This window comes from Diceros bicornis, chromosome 2, assembly GCF_020826845.1.
Source record: "Diceros bicornis minor isolate mBicDic1 chromosome 2, mDicBic1.mat.cur, whole genome shotgun sequence".
NCBI lineage: Eukaryota > Metazoa > Chordata > Mammalia > Perissodactyla > Rhinocerotidae > Diceros > Diceros bicornis.
The window spans coordinates 47,551,122-47,572,970 of NC_080741.1; the positions used below are offsets into that span (position 1 = coordinate 47,551,122).

General features: G+C 50.4%; 1 protein-coding gene across 1 annotated transcript in view; it reads right to left on the bottom strand.

The window, feature by feature from the left end:
• Positions 1-21,849, bottom strand: part of FYCO1 (FYVE and coiled-coil domain autophagy adaptor 1) — a 75,717-nt gene that overhangs the window by 28,638 nt on the left and 25,230 nt on the right. Inside the window, exons 8-14 of the mRNA XM_058556694.1 lie at positions 18,945-21,371; positions 17,468-17,560; positions 16,618-16,736; positions 13,906-14,073; positions 11,066-11,215; positions 10,177-10,388; positions 7,306-7,450 (exon numbers count right to left, since the gene is read on the bottom strand). Of these exons, the coding sequence (XP_058412677.1) occupies positions 7,306-7,450; positions 10,177-10,388; positions 11,066-11,215; positions 13,906-14,073; positions 16,618-16,736; positions 17,468-17,560; positions 18,945-21,371 (3,314 nt within the window). The remainder of the gene's footprint in view (positions 1-7,305; positions 7,451-10,176; positions 10,389-11,065; positions 11,216-13,905; positions 14,074-16,617; positions 16,737-17,467; positions 17,561-18,944; positions 21,372-21,849) is intronic.

Genomic DNA, 21,849 nt, shown 5'->3' on the forward strand with positions numbered 1-21,849 from the left:
GGCTCCCAAGTTCAGAAGATTTTTCTGGCTACTGGGAAGCAGGGAAGATTAGAGCAACCATGAAAACAAGTGCTGGCCCATATGGCTGAGACCTCAATCACCAGGCACCTAACAGAAATGAGATCAGGTTCTGCCTCACCTTGGGGTTTAACTTTCATGTAGATAGATGCTTATGTTCTCTTTGCTTAATCCTGGAAGGACCAGCAGCAGGGAATATGAATGTGCCAAAACAAATTAGAATCAGCTGAGAATTCCAGTGGTCCACAGAATGATAGAAAAATGTGCAAAGCAGAGTTTAAGACTATCAAGAATCTAAGCAGCATTTCTGAAATGGATTCTCTGGTGGGTTTGCTCATTTAAAAACTGAATTATCCAATACCTGACACACACACATATAAATCATATATAAATGTATATATAATACACACACACACACACACCAAGCAGCATACGATTTTCATGACTAAGAAATAAAACTTTTTTAAAGTCTGCAAACTACTTTTATCCTTAGGCACATTCTACTTTAATGTGGTATACCTGGAATATTTCAAAAGTGATTACTTGTGGGCTCAGAGCACAGGAAATAAGTTAAAATTGTAAACTTTCAAGGTGCTGCTCTATCAAGGAAATGAAATATACCAGTGACAACAGCTCAGCTCCTTTACTGTGGCTTCCAACCTCCTGCCCAAAATGTGAGGTGCATTTGTTTAATTCTGTAATGTGGTCAAAGGCTGAGGTAGAGTTTTAAATGTCAGACACTTGTGCATGTTTATTAGATCCCAGCAATCTGCTCAATAGGGTTAAAGTTGACTTTTTGGCTCATGCTTCACAGTCACTCACCGAAATATGGAGAACCAGTTGACAACAGCTAAAGAGAGTGCACAGGGAGGCGAGCCAGAACTGGCTCAACAGTGTGGTTTTGAGGTTTGGATAGGTCAGAGTCGAATCCCAGCTGTGTCCCTCACTAGTTTGTAAGACCAACTGGTAATCTCTTAACCACTTTCACTGTGGTAAACCACAGGCCATAACAGTACCCACCTCCCAGGACTGGTGTGAGTGAGGACTTGAGATATTATCTCAGGACTTGAGATAATGCATACAAAACACTTAGCACAGTTTGCATTTGTGGGTAGAAGGGCTCCCAAAAAGGCAGTAGTTATTATTATTTCTCACAAGAACTAGCAACACAAAATGGAAGCCATCTGTCATTCTCTGTGAGTTGGCCAGGTATGGGAGGGTTTGCTTCGAGCCTTCCAGAGGTGCATGGCATGTCACACACACCCTGGTCCAGTTGAGCACAGGCCGGGCCTTGTGGGGCCCACACGACCCTACCTAATGTTTCATAAACATGCCTAAATGCATCCATGAGCAGAGTTGCTTTACTGTACTCAGACCACATGGACCACCGAGTGCTTCCTCAAACAACAAAATCTGCCCTATTCATGGTGACAAGGCTGATTTTTATCTTCTTTAAATTGGCTTCAAAGGGGGAGTTTCTGTCATTCCCCTGTGCATCCCTCTTAATGTCGAGCATTTCTGATGGAGGGGCCGCCAGCCCCTGGCTTCCCCAACAGTGTCCCAGAACAAGAGGCAGAGGCCCTAACTGGGAAGGAAGAAGTGAGGAACTGAGGAGCCAGGGGCCCTGCACCATCTCCACATGTTCCCTCGAGGGAACGCAGTGTGGTGTGATAGGAGAAGCGGGGCTCTGGGGTCACTCAGGCACTGGCTCAGTGACGGCTCCACCTCAGCGCAACCTTGGTCAAGCTTCTCAGCTTCCCCAAGCCCGTTTCACTCTCCACACCACTGACTAATGACAGCCCTTCCTCCAGTGCTCGTGAAGCATGGACAGCGCACTCCAAGGGCCAAGCTGGGGGCTGCCTGGCCACAGCAGCAGAGGGGCATCTGCTGGGGCCACTGGCTTCTCCCTGACCAGGTGCCTGCCTGGCTGAGTCAAACGAGATCAGGCACCTGTCAGGCCGTGCCCCATCCCAGGTCTATTTTATATGCTCTCTCTCCAGGCTCCCCGCAAACATGTTTTGCACTGGCCCTTCCACAGCTTAGGAAAATCTGCCTGCCTGTCCCCAGGAATAGCACAGCAGTTGAATCTTCCTTCACCTTCTCTGCCCCTCAGTCATTCATTGGTCCTACACTCTCTGGGCTCCTACCTGCCACACTGCCACTACCATTTTTCTAGCCCCTCTCCTGGGTACACACTGTTATTGGTAGCAGACACAGGCACAGCCCACATAGGTCACAGAGGGCTTTTGTGTCTTGCCTTCATTCCATCCACACAACAGCCCTGTGAAGTACAAGTTCCCAACTTCAGATCTGCCGTTCTCCCCTGGCTCTCCCCTCTGCTCACACATAGCAGTACATGATGTAAAGGCCTGGGGTGCTGGGGGGAGACCGGGGAAGTGGGGCAGGCTGGAGGTGGACCCTGGTCGAGTCCGGTCTGCCTTGGGTGTGGCCTCACACCCCTGCCTAGAGTCTGAGGGTAAGAACGTGCTCCTCCCCAACCATGTTCCCAACACTTGAGGGGTGGGTGGTTAGAGGCCATGGATGGCTGCACTATCTGAGATGTGGTGAACACAGGACCAACCCCAGGGGCTACCTGGAAGCCAGAAGCCCAGGTGATCTCAGTGAGGAAACGGTGCTGCAGGAGAGAAAGACCTGAAGCTGTCCCTATTGTAGGGGTGAAGGCACAGCAAACAGCATGGGGCTCAGGGGTGGCCAGGGCGCTCGCTCTAGCCTTTTCCGCCAAGGGGCTCTCAAGGCAGCACCCCTTTCCATTTGCCCAGTCCTTTGTGGTTCATGGTAACTCCCAACACTGTTCTGCAGGAGGCGTGGCACTATCATGCTCATTTTTCAGATGAGGAATAGTTTAGAGAGATTAATACCTGCCAAAACTCACATAGCAGAGCTAGGGCTGGGACCTCAGTGAACAGCTTCTTTCTCTGCCCCCAAAGATTGGCTAAGAGAGGCTTCATACAGCTGATGAGCCCAGGGTACCCGCCAGCTCTGTACTCATCTTAAGGCGGAGATGTTGGGTTAACCTAAGTGCAAGAGTGGCTTTCTAACCTTAACCATTATCACATATCCTGTTCTCGTTTTGTTTCTGAGATACCAGGCGTCAAATTTACTGGTTGGTGACAAACCCACCACAGTTCCCCAAAGCACCCCGACCACGAAGCCCCAGTTCTAAAGCAATTACTGGCAAAGATGCTCTGTGGGTCAGGGATGGTCTCTGTGGGTAAGTTTAAGCTCAGTAACATCTAGGCGTCTGGAGTGATTTTCCTTGGAGAAGACAACCAAGCTGCCAGGTGCAAGGTCCTAGGGCACACAGCAGCAGACATGCACGGCTCACAGCCCTGGACCTCACAGCTCAAGTAAAACACATAAAAACAATGCATCTCCAAGGCAGGATTCCCAAGTGCCAGGCACTGGGCTCAGTGCTTCGTACACATCCTTCTCATCTAATCCTCCTAACAACCCTGGGGGGTGAGTGCTGTCCCTGTCTCTTCTGTACAGGGGAGGGAACGGAGTTCAGGGGGCCGTGGTGCCAAAGCCATGGAACCTGGAGGGGGCAGACCAGAATCTGACCAGGTGTGTCTGATTCTGGAGCTCAAGCTCTTCACTGCTATACAGCCTGTTCGTCTGGTATTGAGAAGGGGAGGCCAGGCCTCGAGGAGGCCATGACTGGGTAGAAGCTCAGTAGAGGCCAAGGGATCCAAGGCCCAGCCCTGCTACTGTCTGACTTTCCTTCCTTCTCTGCCTGCCACCTTGGTCCTTCTCTGCCTCCCACCTCGGTCCTGAGAACAGGTGGACACCTGGTCAGCGGAGATGGCTGAGGGTGGGCCTGGGTGAGTGGTGGGGGTGGTACAGGCATGTCTGGAGGGTCCTGAAGAAGACCACCTTTCCCCTGAGGTGAGGGGCTGTGCTCCTGCTTCATGCCACCACTCCAGCTCTAAGCTGTGCATGGGAGCCGCTGGGAGGTTGCTCAGGGAGTTTACGGCATCCTGCCGGGTCTTCCTGATAGGCTTGATTTTGGGACCTCTTCCTGTTTCATCACTGCCAGGAGGGCCAGGTAGACAACCTCGTTAGCCCTAAAAACATGTTTGTGTGGGGAGGAGTGGACACAGGGGCAGGGGAAACTGGCTAGGTTTTTGATGTGCAAATGGGGAAAGAGGACCCGGATAAGAGAGCTGAACTCTTCAAAATGAACCTCAAGCCTGTGACTGGAGCGAGAGGTTGTGGGCTCAAAGCCCAGTTCCAGCACTTACAGCCACAGGACCTTGAGCAAGTTATTGAACCTCCTGAGGCTGCAGTGCCTTTATCTGTAAAACAAGGATCATAATCCCTACTCCTTGAAGGGTTGGGCGGGGACTAAGTGAGGTAATGTGTAAAAGCAGCCAGCACAGGGAAGGTGTCCACAACTTTCCTTGCGAGTAGCCTTCTTTTCCCCATGGATTTAGACCTAGTGTTTAATCCCTCCTGGACCACTTCTTCCTTTGGACTTGCTGATTTCCTTCTCCAAGTTTCCTGTCTTGAAGTTTCCATGCTCACATAAATCCAAGGCTCTATACCTCCCACACTTTCTCAGACTCCTGGTGTTTCTGATTGGGTCTTAAACTTAGGAAGAAAAAGAATGTAAGAAAGCTACCTGAGACGCTGGGGTCCCTCTCTAGCTAATGCACAAGGAAAGTGTGTGACAAGGCACGCTCTCAGCTGACCAGGAGGCCTGGCTCTTCACGTGAACGGACGAGGTGCAGAGACTGCAGGTTCCCGTCCGTCAGTCCCAGATCTGCCTTGGAGGCCGTGGGCCGGCACGCTGGCAGTTTCCTTTCCCTGGAACACTTCCTGATTTCCCATGACTGAAAACATGTATATTTGTCAGCAGTCAGAACACCTTGTTTTTGTTCCTACTGGGAAAGGGGAAGGTGAGGGGTGAGGGAAAGAGGGAGCTGCAGGGGGGGGTCACCTTCTCAGAAAGGTCACAGCCCTGAGGCTCCAGTCTTGCTCACTGTACTGCCCACCCACCTGGCTGGGAGTCGAGGCATAGTCAGTAAAGGGTTGCCAGGTGATGATGGCAGAGGGTGGCTTAGCGCTAATGGAACAAAACATGCCTTGGGGACCACGGAGCCACTGGGGTCAAGGAGAACACTGCAGGCTTATGCAGTCACGGAAGGCTTCAGAGGTGGGGGTTCAGGAAGGAAAAGAAAAGGCCCAAAGTCACAGAAGCGACAGTGAGCACAGGCTTTCTTGGGTTGGGTGATCGGGTTGGCCTTACCCATGAGGCCACAAGATGGTAAGTTCAGTCACTGTCCAGTAAGAGAACAGAGGAGTATGGAGACATACACTTAAGCTTAAAATGTCCTGTGCTGAGAGTCTCACGAGGATTAAGTACCTCTCTTCCCATGCAGCAGAAATCCTGGATGATAGATCTGACAGATCAGTTCTAGCCCTCCTGTGGATTCTGGGTGGGACGAGAGGAAGAGATCTTAATGAGTCAGCAAGAGCATCACAAAACTCCCTAAATGGACAGAAGGCAGGTCAAGAAACATCTGGACCTGGGTGCCATGTCAATTCTTTCCTGAGCTTCTGAAAAGCCAGTGCTTTGCTGTAGAAACTGCATTTACGCCAGACACCAGGGGCTGAGAAACACCAAGCAAGGCTGCCATGGAGGGCATAAAGTCTTGACATTTTAGTATGGCGGCACTGCATGCAGTTATTTCATGTACAGTCATGCACTGTGTAACGATGGGGTCACGTGCTGAGAAATGCGTCATTAGGCAATTTCATCGTTGTGAGAACATCACGGAGTATACTTACACAAACTAGGTAGTATAGCCTACTACACACCTAGGCTATATGGTACTAATCTTAGGGGACCACCGTCGTTGACTGAAATGTTGTCATGTGGCACATGACTGTATTTAAAAATTGGCTCTTGCAAAACTCTCCTCACAAACCTTGTTGGAAAATAGCTACCCCGGAAAAATGAGAGGGCCAGTGGAGAATAAGGACTAAAGGACGCCCCTGTAGCTGATGCTGTCATTTCATAGCATCAGAAAGGTTCAGTGGGCCCAGGTAACTGAATAAGGGACTGGCGATGGGGCGTGGCACAGGCTGGGGGAGTGGAAAGTCCTTTAGGTTCGACAGAGTGCAGGTGGCAGACTTGCATATAATTTTATTGCTTTTAGGACTTTAGGGCTCTAGGAGGGCTTATCTGGAGCTAAAGGGACTTCGGAGAGAGCACACCTACCCTAGACAACTGAAACTAAATCCAAGCTTCCTTTCTCATGGCATCCTTACCAAGCCTGGTTAGTGGTTTAGCTTCTAAGGAGCAGCGTGTTGCTCTGAGCATGGCTAAGGGCAGCACAGCACGGGTGGCTGTTTTTTTTGGGTAAGGAAGACTAGCCCAGAGCTAACATCTGCTGTCTATCTTCCTCTTTTTGCTGAGGAAGACTGTCCCTGAGCTAACATCCGTGCCTATCTTCCTCTACTTTATATGTGGGACACCTTCCACAACATGGCTTGACAAGCAGTGTGTAGGTCTGCGCCTGGGATCCAAACCTGTGAACCCTGGGCGGGTGAAGCTTAACCATTACGTGACCAGGCCAGCCCCAGGGTTGCTCTTATGGGCTGACTTGTGGCCCCTCAAATTCATGTGTTCATGTTCCGGCCCCCAGGACGTCAGAATGTGCCTGTATTTGGAGATGAGCCTTTTAAAGAAATAGTTTAGTTAAAATGAGGCCCTTGGGGTGGGCCCTGATCCAATCTGACTGGTGTCCTTATAAGAAGAGGAGATTAGGACACACAGAGACAGCAGGGGTGCACAAGCGTAGAGGGACGACCATGTGAAGAGCAGCAAGAGAGTGGCATCTGCAAGCCAAGGAGAGAGGCCTCAGAGGAAACGCAACCTGTTGACACCTTGATCTTGGACTTCCAGTCTCAAGAACTGAGAGAAAATAAATGTTGTTTAAGCCACCCAGTCTGTGGTATTCTGGTGTGGCAGCCTGAGCAGATTAATACAGTTGCCCAAGCCCAGAAAGGCCTTAATGGAGATGCTGAAATCAGGAGACCACTGACACTCTTGGGAACTCGCTGACAAGGCTCAACACTGACCATACCCCAAAAGCCTGGTGCTCCTCAAGGGCAATCCCATCCCGAACACTATTCTGAGGCAACTTCCCTTAAGCAAAGGCAGCCAATCCGGCTTCCAAACTTTCCTGGTCCTTTGATAAGAAAGCACAAGGGCCAGGCACTTAATGCACACTCAGGAAATGGGAAGTGATGTCTACTCACTGTTCGGCCACGTTTGGGTCAAGAGAATCAGTTTCAGTGGGTGTTTCAGGCAAGGAGGAGCCGGACTCCTGTATCTGGCACAACTCCTCATCTGTGATGATGTCAAACACGGCGTCGTCTGGCGGCCTGCAGTCTGTGTTTGCACCTGGACCACAGAGGCAGATCAGGAGAGGTGAGAAACAGTTACGCACAGGATGGGGAAGGAGCCTCAGGGAAGTGAGGGAGTGCAGCTTATGCAGGATAAGCCACCAGGACACCTTTATGTGCTCACTCAACTGACAGCTTTTCTGTCCAGATGTGAGAGAAATGGCTATTGGGACATTCCAGGAAAGCAAAAGAGGGGACTACAGATGAAACCAAATCCACAATTTAAGAGATTTCTCTTAAGCCCCTTAGTGGATTAGAGAGGTTTCAGCTCTTACATATTCTGAGGCCCCTTATTTAGAAGGAAAAAAACCTATCAAAACCTTATCAGGAAAGAACCTAACAAAAAAGTAAACATACTCCTGCACTGCTGAATCAGTGCTCCATCAGACACAGACACTACTTATTCATGCTTCTTTGAAAGCAGGATTCTGGCTGGCCTGCATTTTCATCTCAATCTATTGACGGGGTGGGAAAGAACCTCCCTCTGCTCAAGGGGTTGTAGCCACCATTGTGCTTCTGACCAGGAGACTTGTGTCCAACTCTGTGGGCCAATCCGTAGGAAGGATGCTGTATGGATGCTCCTGTGGCAGTCACCCACCCGCCAGCCTCTCTTGCCTATGTCATAGAAAATGTGATGGCAGGTGTGAAGTGAAAGAAAGAAGGAAAGAGAGAAAGACGAGGAGACAGGAAATGTCAGAAATCAAAACAAGTGACCTAAGGACTCTGGCACAGTGGTGCTACTCCCTACTATCAGTGGAACACTCGCCAGTGAGTCAGGGCAAGAGAAAGACTCCTGGGCTGTTTAGCAAGAAGAACAGTTCATGTGAGCTACAAGTTCCCAGCTAACCCTGCCCATGGCTACTGAGACAGACCATGCTTTAGAAGAACTTCAGAACTTGTCTGAAGTCTGCATAATGGAGGGCTTATGGCACAGGCTGAAAAAGGGGAACAGGAATTGGTTTCCTTCCACAGACTCAGCCACACTCCTGAACCTGCCTTTTGAGGCTAGTAGAGGGAAGAAAGAAGGAAAAGGAGGGATAGGAAAACAAAGAACAGGGATCCAAAATGATGTCCACTGAGAGAAATCAAAGAAGACCTAAATAAACACAGAGCTATACCATGTTCATGTTGGAAGACCCAAACTGACCTAGAGATTCAATGCAATCCCAATCAAAACTTCACCAGGACTTTTTGTAGTAACAGACAAACTGATTCTAAAATTTATTTGGAAAAGCAAAGGACTTAGAACAGCCAACACTTTGATAAAGAACAAGATTAGAGGACCCACTCTACCTGATTTTAAAACTCATTATAAAACTACGGTAATCACAACAGTGTGATATTGGTGAGAGAAAGGGCACACAGATAAATGAAATGGAATGGAAAGTCCAGATACAGACCCACATATATAAAGGCAATTGATTTTTGACAAAGGTACAAGGGCAATTCTATAGGAAAAGAATAGACTTTTCAACCAACGGTGTTGGAACAATTGGACAACCATATGCAAAAAATGAATCTCTATGCATAGCTTACACCATATACAAAAATTAATTCAAAATGGATCACAGACCTAAACGTGCAACCTGAAACTACAAAACTTCTAGGAGAAAACAGGAGACGATCTTTGAGTCCTTGGGTTAAGCAAAGATAGATATGATACCAAAAGAAAAGAAAAAAATTGATCCCAAGGGAAAAAAAATTGATAGATTGGACTTCATAAAAATGATAAACTTCTGCTCTTTGAAAAATATTTCTGCTCCTTGAAAGAAAATGAAAAGACAGCTACAGATTAGGAGAAAATATCTGTAAAACACATATCTGATAAATAACTTGTATCTGGAATATATAAAGGATTCTCAAAATTCAGTAACTAAAAAAAAAACACAATTAAAAAATAGGCAGAAGATTTGAGGAAAATATACTAATGCTGTGCATGGTACACTCCTCCATCCCTGAGCAGTTCTTTGTACCCAATGCAAATAATGGGGCCTGCCAACCTCCTCGATGATCCAGTTAAACAAAAGAGGATCTAACAGTATTTCTGAAGGCTGGCTGGCCTGGATCCAGGCAGAGGCCAAGGAGTCCATAGCAACCAGATGCAGGAGGCAGTGATGCTTGAGCAAAGATGAGACTCACTTCTGCCTTTGCATCTCAGCTCTGCCTCCCTGGTCCTCTGCATCCACAGTCCAGTCCCTGCGAAGGCAGCCTGAGCTGCCCTGCTGGGCTATGTTCGGAGCAGGAGCAGCAGGAACCAAATCCCACTTCCCTCCACTGAGCTGAGTGAAAGGACATGAAGGAGAACACATCCTCCTTGGCCTGAGAGCGAGTGTGAGCCATAGGGAGACAGTGAAGGATGTGGTCGTTTCCAGACAACTCCTGGCCTGTGATTACTCAGGGAGGGGGTTAGACATCGGGGCTGAGGCTCTGGAGACAGCGTTCTCCAAGGTGTGGGGTACGGTAGTACATGGGTTAAGAGGTACAAAGGCCACGCGTTAAATAACATTGAATCATATCAGGAGAAAGTTATTCCCTTTTCAATTCTCTTCCAATCCTAATTACATCAAAAAGAAAGTCTCAAATTGGTGGTACTACATTTTTAGCATCTCTTTAATGCCTAAGTTTGGAGAACACTGAGTTAAGCTTGTTACAGCTAACACAATGGGGTAGTGGAGAGGGGACATGGCACTTAGAGAACACCGAGGGCTGCTGCAGGAGTCTGACCTTGGCCTCCGGTGGCCTGGGGCCCAGCGTGGGCTGGTGATGGTGCGGGGCTGGGCTCTCCCTGGCTGGTGCCCGAGCTGGTGCTGTCAGGGGAGCCGGGGCCCTCGCTGAGCTTCCGGAAGCAGGCTCGGCAGCAGCGCTCCTTCTTGCCGTTGTGCTTGGTGAGGACATAGTTGTTGCAGCAGTAGTAACAGAAGACGCGGCCACATATCCTGGGGACAAAATAGGCACGGCTATGAGGACAACACACTGTGGGCCCCGTGAGATCTGCTCAGACCAGAACTGGGCTCTGTGCTGGGCTCCAGAGGCCACATGGCCCTCGTAAGATCTGGCCCTGCCCCCACTTTGGAGTGTGGCTTAAGGCCCATTTGATAAGATTCCAATAATTGGACACGACGACGCAGGTGTGCATTCCACGCCTCAGGGGCTGAGGCTCTGAGAGACCACAGACCTCCCTGGCCTGACGATTCTGCATCTGCCCCGGGCCCAACCCAAGATTCATTTTTGCCTGCCCTTCACAGGAGGGTCTTTGCTGTGTTCCCCACTCTCCCCGGGCTCCAGCATTGCTGTTTCCCTCTGGTCCTACAGGCAGAGGGAGGACCGGGGGCTGCTGCTCTCTGGGTGTTCCACATCCCTGTGGGTCCCCTGAACTTTGCCGACACCCCTCCCTGTATTAAACTCTTCCCTTTCAGGGATCCCTGAGTGTCCTGCTAGGACCCTGCCAAATACAATCTCCTTGCTTGGGGCCCTCACAACCAAAAGGCAATGTGCTCTTCCTAGGCAGTCAGCCACCGTGCCAACGCATGTACAGATTCCTCACTCAGAGCCGTTTGCTCTGGTCCTGGGCCCCGCCAGAGTTTTGGTGCCAGCCTGTGAGCTGCCCGCTGACCTGCAGTGGTGCCGCCGCACCATCCAGCTGAACTCCCGCTTGCAGTCAAGGCAGTAGTTCGCCTCCGTGTCCCCGAGCCCCCTCTCCTCAGCACTGAGCTTCTGTTGGAATTCCAGGGCATCTGATTTCTGCCAGAGAGCATCCTTGTCCCTGAGACAAAGCCACATTAGGAAAAAAGAAGAAAGAATCCATGAAAACAACAGAATTATCCCTGATTTATTTCAAAAGACTGATTCCAAATTTCCTAAGACACAGAAGGAGATTTGCTTTACTCTGGAAATACTCCCATTCTCGGTCTCCTCTGTCAGCCCACCTCAGGCCTAGACTCAGCGGGACCCTCCAACCTGCAGGCCCTTAACTGACACCACACGTGTGAAGGCGCACAGGAGGCCCACAAAGTACACGAAAAGCTCTGGCAACTGCAAAGAGCTGCCAGCATCGACAAGGGTCACACACTGCTCAGGCCTCTAAATGATGTGCATATGGCCACTGGGAGTTTAAGCTATAATGTGCTGTCATGATTACAGGACAGTCTGTGTGCCGTGAGCCCCAGGACCACGAATATACTGCTCACCCAAATCTTAAATGTGCTCAGGGCCCTTTACGCTTTTATAGTTTGTTCAAATAACAACGAATCATTGGAGAAGATCAAAGATTTCCCAGCCTGAAAATCTGATGGGATGTTAATCTCCCCTACTCCTCAGAGAGACAGTACCACTACTCCAGGAAGCAAGACTAAAACAAGTGGGAGGCTCTTCAGAAAGGTCTGGCAGTGTTCAAATATGCCTGATGCACCAGGGAAGATGTGTATAGAGACTTCCGTATTGCTGCTAATGGTCATTTTCAGGGCTAATGGCTTCTGACATGGGAAGGTTTAGTCCTTTCCCGAATGAATCCCAGCCACCATCCTGAGAGTTATGTGACCCCGGCAGCACCTGAGCCACTGATGACTAACACCAGAGCCACTCAGGGTCTGAGAGAAACTGCCTTCATCAGTAGCCAGGGACTCCAACTGAACCACAGACCATTCCCCTTAAATACAAAAGCCAGAACATGGAATTGATTGGCTTTTCAAGGATGCTAGAAATGTCAGGAAGCAGGAAGACTCATTCTCCAGACCAGCACTGTCCTCCCAGCTGGTCCATAGCTTGTCCTTTCTGTCCCTAGGAGGCCAAGCACCCATACTCTGGGAATGTGGGAATGCTGTCAGACCTGGGCCTTCTCATCACACACCTCGGGAGATGTCTGAGCTCAGAGGTCACAAATGCCCTGAATTCCAAGTGTGCAAATTGATGACATGTGGGCAGAGTTTTTAAATTTCCAAATTAGTTACAATTTAATATCACCATTTTGCAACCCCAAATGAATTAGTAGATTTAGGCATTGCTTATCCATGGCTGCTAACATTGCAAAGAAAAGGCTAATCAGGTCTTACATGGCTGTTGAAGGGAAGACCCAAAACTATAAACCAATTCTATGAAGTGTTCTTGCCAAAATTTTGAACCTGAGTCTGAGCAAGCCTCTAGTAGAGCAGTGGTCCTCAACTCTGGCTCACTGATGTCTGGACCCCACTTACAGAAATTCCAGTTCAGTTGGTCTGGGTGGGGCCTGGACATAGGTATCATTTTAATAGCTCCCTTAGTGATTCTAATGTGCAGCCAGGGTTCAGAACCACTGCTCTAGTTCTAACTATCAGTTTACAGGAAATATAAAGGTTGGAAGAACATGTTAAATGACACAACGGTGCCGCAATCAGCAAAATCCAGGCTACGGCAAACTACCAGATGAATGACCTGGCTTCTTCAAAAGTAAATTGCAAAGAAAAAAAAAACACATTAGAGAGATGGTGGGGGAACCCACAGACTAAAGGAGATCTAAAAAACACATCAGTGTGCACTGTATGGATCTAATTTAGATCCTGATTAGGAAAAATTATAAGGGAATTGGAAAAATCTGAAACTGACTAGATATTTGATGATATTAGGAATTACAGTTAATTTTAAGTGTGGTATCGATATTGTGGTTGTTTAAAAGGGAGAGTCCTTGTTTTCGAGAGGTACGTACTGAAATATTTGAGGATGAAATGATCTGATATCTGGGATTTGCTTCAAAATAATCTGGGGAGGTGGGGGAGATGGGTGGGACTCTGGATGAAACAGGATCGGCCATGAGTTGAAGAATGTTGAAGCCGGGTGACAGGTACACAAGGGTGCATTATGCTACCCTATTTTTGTATGTTTGAAAATTTCTATAAGAAAAAGTTAAAAATTTTTTTGAATGACTTGCCAATATTTAAAAGTCAGGACAATTTCACATAAAAATTCAGATTTCCCCTTGCTCTTAAGAAAGAAGGTGATCTGACAATCCTGTGTGGTGACAAACGGCAAGAGCAGAGCGCGCTGTGCCCTCCAGTTCCTGAGTCCTCTCCCAGCCCAGCTCTCACATTTCCGTTAGCTGTCTGCTCCGTGCAGGCTCCGGAGTTTGGGACCCCAGCACTCGGGAAAATGGGATGGAGAAATGCACTCATGAAAGAGGGGCAGGGGAATGGGGAAATTCTTGAAGATATTAAACATCATTTATTATTGGTCTTGGGGCTAAGCACACAGATATTTTGAAAATAATTACACAGCAATATGAAAACACAAACCCAGATGAGCACTACTGGGAACAGTGAAATCCACTCTTACAAGGCTGCGAAGGCCAAGCAGACCCTGTACGTGTGGGCCCTTAACAGGATGCAAGCAGATGGGGGCCCACTTCCCTTGAAGTGTCCTTTCAAGAACAGCTGCATTTCTTTAAAGAAAAACCAAACTGCTTGTCCCGTTTGTCTTGACACTCACCTGAGCAGCTCTATCAGCCGCTCCTCCAGGTACTTTTTGGTTCTATTCAGGTCATCCAGGTCAGCGAGCATCTTCTGATCATTCTTCTCCCGGTTTGTCACCTCCTGGCACAGTTTGTTGTAATACTCTTGGATTTTTGTCGTGGCTTTTTGAAGTTCCTTCTGGGTCCTGGCGGGCAAGTGGTAAGTTTTCCTCCTTATCCACTACTTCCAGCTTCCCCATGTCTCTGGGCTAACCCAGGCCTCTAATCAAGGGTCCCACTGCCCTCCCAGCCTTTCCTCGTTCACAGTGGGGGAGCCCCTCAGCACCCTCCACTCACAGGTGGGGCACTCCCTTAGCCTTCAAGACTTCCCTCACACACCACCACCTCCCACACCAAATATAAGGGGCATTCAGGGAGAGCAGGTTGACCTCAGGTTGCCAGGAGCACTCCAGGGTGAGTTGAGTCTGCACACTTGGTTCTTGGGCAGGGACTGAAGTTATGAGAAGAGCCCAATGGGTGAGGCTCATGTACTGATGATGGGGGGCGGGGTGTTGCAAGAGGGAAAAGGAGTCAGGACAGAAAGAACAGAGGTGTAGCTTCCTAGAGGTGACCACACAGAGGAAGATCTGTCTCTCACCTGTCTTTGGGACTCTACACATGGGCTTGGCACTGGGCACACAGCCAGCACTCAGTTTGCGCTGCCAAGTGTTCTGCCTGACAGCCCCAAGGCCTAAGGAGTTCTGTTCTGAGTGCTGTGGAGTCTCGCATCCATGGTGGAGGGCTGGCCAAGCCATGGTCTTCCTACCCTTGCCCACTCCACTTTCAGCTCAGCTATCCCCCAGGGCAGTGGTTTTCCAAGGATGTTCTATAATCCCCGAAGCCCAGCAAGCCGTTCATAAGAACTCCACTAAACAGAGGGCTCTGCAGAGACTAATTAATTCGTGTCTAATCCAGCCCTTCCACGTCCAGTATAAAGTTGTCAGGAGGTTGTTTACTAGACACTGTATACCAAAATGTTCTCATGGGTGTACACACACACACACACACACACACACACACTCTCTCTCTCACTCTCTCTCTCTCTGAATAAAATAAAACCCAATGCTGGGTAGATGGATTATGCAACTTTGAGCCGCTAAAACAACTGCTCTGAGATCTTACAAATAACCACTGTTACAGCATTTTTTTAAATACCACCAGCTTAGGAGGTTCTCTTGCTTTAAAGCGTCACGTGAACGTGACCTGGCTAAGGGCAGCCAGAGCCCTAGAGCATTCGAACTCTGGAAAAGTCAGATGAGAAGAAACGTACACCCAGGTTACTGAACATCCAGCACGCTCTGGATCTCCTATTGAGCCTGGGCCCAGGCTAGACGGCAGTGGGTAGGAGGAGATGAGGGATGGGCAGAAAAGTTAAAGCCTCAGGATACTTTGGCGTGCCCGCCTTTGCTGGCGGCACACATGCAGTTCGCTCCCAGCCCCTCCTCCTGCTAGCCCTGCTTTAATCAGGCCCCAGCAGGATGAGCTTGGCCTCATCACCAGATGGTCGGCTCATGCTCACTACTCCAGGTGGCCCCCAAGCCTGAAGACAAGGAGGCTTGGGAGGCCTTGGGGCTGGCCACAAATAGGGCCACACTTTAAGGTTAAAAAAATCATGATGAAAGGGTGACAGCATGATGCGCTCTCCACAGACACAGCACCATAACCTGCACGAGGACAAGCCGATCCTGGTTCCTAGAGCACACACACAGCCTCGTGACGAGCTTGGGAGAACCCCACACCTAACCTCCACGCAGAGGAAACGAGGAAAAGCTCAAGTCAAAACCTCATAGTGGAGAGCCCTGCCCGGTGGCATAGCAGTTAAGTTCGCGCGCTCCACTTTGGTGGCTGGAGGTCAGCAGGTTTGGTCCCGGGTGCGGACTGATGCACCGCTTATCAAGCTGCGGTGATGTCCCACATAAAGGAAAGGAAGATGGGCATGGATGTTAGCCCAGGGCCGATCTTCCTCAGCAAAAAAAGAGGAGGATTGACAGTGGATGTTAGCTCAGGGCTAATCTTCACACAAAAAAACAAAAAAAAACTTCATAGTGGGGAAAATACGCACACACACATGCCAGTACCCTAAAACAAAACAAAACACAAAACTCTCTGTCTATATATTTTTTAGGGTAGTTATTGAGAAAACAGACTCTGGAGCCAAATGGTCTGGGTTCTAATCCTACCACCATCACTTACACACAGTCTGACCCTGGGAAAGTGACTTAACTCCTCTGAGCCTCATTTTCCGCATCTATAAAATGAGGATAAGTAATAATACCATCCTCATAGGACTGGTGGGAGGATTAAATGGGCAAATAGATGAAAAGTACTTAAAACAGTGCCTGCCTCATTTTAGGCATTATTTAAATGTTTCCTGTTATTATTATATTATATCCCAACTTTTATTTCATGTTAGTTTTTCCAAAGCATGAAGTTACTGAACTGAAATATGTCCTGCCAGAGATCAGAAAACGGAATTAAGAGTGAAGTTCTGCAGATGTCAATAGGGTTGTGACAGGCACACTGCCAGGTCCTCTGTGGTCTGCTTCTGACACAAGCGCTGAGTCTGTGGCTTTTCTTATAAAAGGACTTCTTTAACCTGATGTGAGTGGCTGACTTCCTAATGACTTTACCAAACACCCACTTCCCTGAAGCCTCTACCACTGGCCGCGTGGGTGGACTGTGTAACTAACCTGTCCAAGTTTTCACGCAGGGCAGCCCCCTCCTCGTCCTTCTTCTTCAAGGTGGCCTGGCACTCTGAAAGGTGATTGCTGGTGCAGCTCAGCTTCTCTCCCATATCTGCCTGGACGGCCTGGCACAGGACATCAGGGAGAAGACACTCAGCTTGCAAAAGCCCGTGCAAGATGCCTTAAAATTGCTGGTGTGCTCTCCACCAGTCACCCTATCTGGCGGGGTCACTTCTAACCAGAGGGGCTTTTGTTTGTTTTTAAGTTCAAGAGGCCGGGAACCTTTGTTCTATATTTGCGGAGTTTGACACACTCCTTTTTATAGTTATATCCCTCAAGCATCAACTGCAACTGTTTGTGGTGATTGGAGGGGCAGCAGGTATCAGAATCTCCAAGGTGGGGTGGCAGGGAGCAGAGGGCATTTAAAAAAGGCACTTCCCTGAAGACTGATTTCAGCGCCACCCCTGCTCCTTCTCAGTTCAGACTCAATGACTTAGAGCATGCCTGCAGAGACAGCTAAGAAGGACAACTTATTTCCTTTCCGTAAGACACAGGGGCTGGGTGAAAAACACATTGGGCAGCTCCAGCCAGGTGTCCAAGGAGTGGAAGGGGGCCGTGATACAGACTCAGGGTGTCTAAAAGGTAGACTGATGACGGCTTCAGTTTGGGAACCGGAAGTCTTGGAGGGAGCCCTCTTCAATGGTCCGGTGGAAACCAAACCAGATCCCCCTCCCTGGCAGGTCCACACACCGGGAGTGGAATGACCAGGCAGAGGCCAGCACACCAGTCTGACCAGCCAGCCGCTGATCAGGGCTCGCAAAGCACACTATCCCAGGCCGCACAGGCCAGGGCCTACCTTCAGCTTCCTCACAGCCTCCTCGGCGGCCTGCAGCTGCCGGCCTCGCTCCTCAAGCTGGCCCCTGAGGCTCCTACACTCTTCACTGGCAGCCTGGAGAGGAAGAGAAAGGGGTTGCAAAACTGGGGTCCTTGTTCTGAGACTCCCTTAGCCCCATTCCCCCAAATGGTTAAAAACAAGCTCTCTCTCTCTTTTTCCCCAAACTCAATAAGCTTTGGGGTTTATTGGTAACAAAACACTTTCAAGCTTATTAAGAGACTTAGGTTGGTCCTCACACTTAGAATTTAACTTCTGCAAGGGAAAAAGTGGCCTCTTGAGCCACATGGAGCTGCACAGGGTGGGGTGACACAGGGTGGGAGGCACATCTGTGGAAATGCAGCAGTTGCCTAAAGCGGAGGGTCGGGAGTGGTCTGAGAGCACAGACCTCCACGCAAACAGACAAGTAATAAGCACTGGAAAGCAAAGGCCATGGCTGTCCGCCTGTACGCTCACTCCAAACCCTTTTCTTTGTGCAGTCTCAAAGGCACATGAGAACCGCTGTTTAAGCTCGTCTATCCCAAGGGCTTTGTGAAAACTAACTGAGTCAGTTCCCTACAACTGCACCTGCTATCAGGATAGTGCCCAAAGGGACAGAGAACCCAGAGCAGGACTCGAGGCTATCAGGAACCGTTAGCATTCTGCAGTAGGGTCCAGAGGCTAGGGCAGGGGTCTCCAACTCACATGCCCACAGGAACTGGGCAAGTCCATAAATGAGTGTAAGGACAACACCAGAGGATGTGTGTCTCCTTCAAAGTGGGTAGCCACCACCCAGAGGTTGCCGACTCCTGCCATATGGGAATGAGGGCACAGGCTTTAAGATTTTCCAAGATTTCAAAAGAAGCCCCCAAACTGAATTTGTAAACATCCTGCTCTTTAAATGTTGGCTATTAATTTTAAAAAAATTTTCAGAGCCAGTCCTCATGGCCTAGTGGTTAAAGTTTGGCACACTCTGCTTTGGCGGCCTGGGCTTCAGTTCCCAGGTGTGGAACTACACCACTCGTCTGTCAGTAGCCATACTGTGGCGATGGCTCACACAGAAGAACTAGAAGGACTTACGACTAGAATATACAACTATGTACTGGGGCTTTGGGGAGGAAAAAAAAAAAGAGAGGAAGATTGGCAACAGATGTTAGCTCAGGGTGAATCTTTCCCAGTGAAAAAAAAATTCTCTGTGGGCCAAACTTGTATGTAACGGCCTTGAGTTTAGACTTCTGGGCTAAGGCATCACTCCCCGACACTGTGTCCTAACACGTTCCAGCAGGGAGAAGGACGCTGTGAGCTATGACAGCAGGACGGGACCGTGTTTGCCTGGGCCCCCAGTACACTCTTGGGCCCTCACGTGCCACATGGCCGAAGGTGCATCATCCTATCCTCTCGTGGACCCCCCAGGCCCTGCTGCAGGAGACAGGCGCAGCCAGATGGTCAAGGCTAGGATTACCTTAAGTCTGCTCTGGCAGTCCACCATCTCGGCGCTCAGTTGGAACTTGAGGGTGTCAAGGTCCTGGTGTGCAGTCTCCTGGAGGCTCTGGGCCCGCCGCTCAGCCTGGGCCAGCTGGGCCTGCAGGCTAGGCAGTGACCTGGCTGTCTCCTCAGCCACCTTCAGCTTCTCCTGCAAGTTCTCCTTCTCTCGCTGCAGCCCTGCCACTTGGTGTTCCAGGCCTTCTCGCTCCCTTGAGGCCACCTCTTTGGCATCCTGGAGCTCCTGGACTGTGCAGGCCAGTGCCTCCTCTACCCGCTTTTTCTCCGCAGTCAGTGCGCAGACCTGGATGCCGAGCTCGGCTGTGTCTGTGTTGGCCCGGTGCAGCTGCTCCTGCAGCTCAGCATGTTCCAGCTGGGCTTCCTGCGAACTGCATTTCGCCTGGGACAGCTCCTCCCGCAGGGCCTTGAGCTCATCCTCCCTCTGCTGGGCCTCATCAGCCCTCTCCGCCTGCAGCACCTCTTCGCGCTCCGAGCACTGCAGGAGCTCCTGGACGTGGGCCCTGTTGAGGGCTTCGTTCTGCTCCTTCAGTTGCTGCACGAGGGCTTTGTGCTCCCTCAGAGCTGCCTCAGCCACGCTCAGCTGGCTCTGTACCTTCTCCTGGTCATCCAGGGCTGCCTGGAGCTTGGCCTGGAGGTCCACCACCCTAGCCTGCAGCCGCTGAGCCTCCCCCTGATGGACTTCCAGCTGTGCCTGAGACAGGGCCAGCTGGGCTGCCAGCTCATGGGGTGCATTGTCTTGAGGTGGGCCGAGCCCCTGTGGGCCATTTTCTGCTGTGAGGGTCTCGATCAGCTGGGTCTGCTGGAGGCACCGGCTCTCAAGAGCTCTGAGCTCCCCTTCCCGGGCCTCTGCCAGCTGCCTGCACTGCTCCACCTCCTCCTGCAGTTGCTGGCACTCAGCCTCCTTGCTCTGCAGGGCAGCCTCCTTCTCTGCCACGTGGGCCCTCATGGTCTCCTTGGCCTTCCTCACAGCCAGGAGGCTTGCCTCCATCTGGTCACCTAAGCGCCGGATGCTGGCCTGCTCTGACTCCAGGGAGGCCAGGGAGCCCTGGATGGCTGCCTCCCGCTGCTGCAGGGCTTGGTAATCAGCCTGCAGGGCCTGAAGCTTGTCCTCCAGGAGCTGGTTGCGCCCAACCACATTCTGCAGCTCCTTCTCCAGCTCCCTGTTGGCCTGCTGGAGCTTCTCCTGCTGGCTGCCCCCTAGCATCTTGGTATTGTCCATCTGTCCCTCCTGCAGATTCCTTTGCTCCTCTTCTGGCTTATCCAAGGCCTGTTGCAGGGTGGAGTTGAGGGGGGCCAGAGCTTCACTCTTTCCATTCGCCATGGGCAGATCTGGGCCCAGCTGCCCAGCAAGCTGCTCCAGCATCCCCACTTTCTGGCTGAGGTGGTCTTTGTCCTGGATGAGCTGCTTCTTCTGCTCCTCCAGGTCACTCACGTGCTGGCTCACCTGTGCCAGCTGGGTCTCCAGGAGTCGCAGCTGCTGTGTCAGGGACCTGGCCTCCTGCTCCAGCTGCTCCTTCTCCTCCCACCGCCGCTGTGCCTCCCGCCTCACCTCCGCTAGCTCTTCCTCCAGGGAGCTCAAGTGGGCCAGCACCTCCTGTAGCTGTCGCCGGAGCTGGGCTGCCTCTTGCCCCTTCCCAGACAGCTCTTCTTGGAGTGGGGCCATCTCCTGTACCAGGCGCTCCAGGCTGGCCCGGGCCTCCTCCTTCAGCTGCAGCTCCTTGGCCAGCTGCTCCAGCTGCGCACTTTGCTGCCTACTGAGCTCCTGGACCTTGGTATTCTCCCCTTCTAGGGCTTGAAGCTTCTCGCCTAGCTCCTGGATCTCTAGGGCTGAGTCACTGGGGATGCACTCTTGCTGTCCCTTTGTGTCTAGTGCCGTTTCTGCCTTCTGCTCAGCCATGAACAGCTGGTCTGCGACATTAGCTAAATGCTGATTCTTCCTGCCCAGAGAGTCCTGTGTGGCCTCGAGCTCCTGTGACAGGGGCTGCAGCATGGACTCCAGCCGCCGCAGGGCTGAGTGGTAATCCTCATCCTTCTCTGCTGCACCCAGCTCCAGGGCCTGCAGGCACTTCTTCAGCTCCTTCACGGTGTCCTGTGTGGCCTGGGTGAGCTCCCACTGCTTCTGGAGCTCAGCCATCAGGCAAGTGAGGCGAGCATTATCCTCAGCTGCAGCACGACTCCTCTCCCTCTCCATCTGCAGCTGCTCTCCCTGCAAACTGACAGCTGCCTTCAGCTCCTGGTTCTCTCTGTCCAGCTGCTGCATCTGCTCCTGCAGCTGCTTCTCCCGCACCTCCAACTGGTCCAGCTCCAGCCGCATCTCGTCAAAGCCCTCCTGTGCTTCGTTGTTTAAGGTGCTGTTCAGGTCAAAGCTGGAGGCCATCTCCTGATTCTGGGGATGAAAAACAAAAAACAAGCACCTTTGGGATGAAGCTACATGGTTCCTTGGAAAAGCTTTAGAGTCTAATGAGAACAGAAGTAAAAACACAGCAATTACATGACCTAAGATTAGTCTATCGAGCTATTCGAAGGACTAGAACTGCTTTGCTCAAAGCATCTGCTGAAGGAGGTCAGCAGCACATTCTAAAGACACGACACCACACGTTTGAGCTCCACTGAGACTCGGAACTCGCACTTCCCGTCCAGACTCCTGTAGATTTAGCAACATAATAGGTGTTGGCTCTTAGATAAATTAAGTTATATTTAAACTACTGTTCACCCATTGCACCATATGCACAACTTCTGTTGTGATTAAACCACAAAATAAGGTAAAAGTTTAGTCTATTCTATACTCTTAATGCTTCTTACGTTATTTTTATTGTTTTGCTGAATAATTTCAGAGTTCTTTCCCACAAGTCTATATACGGCTA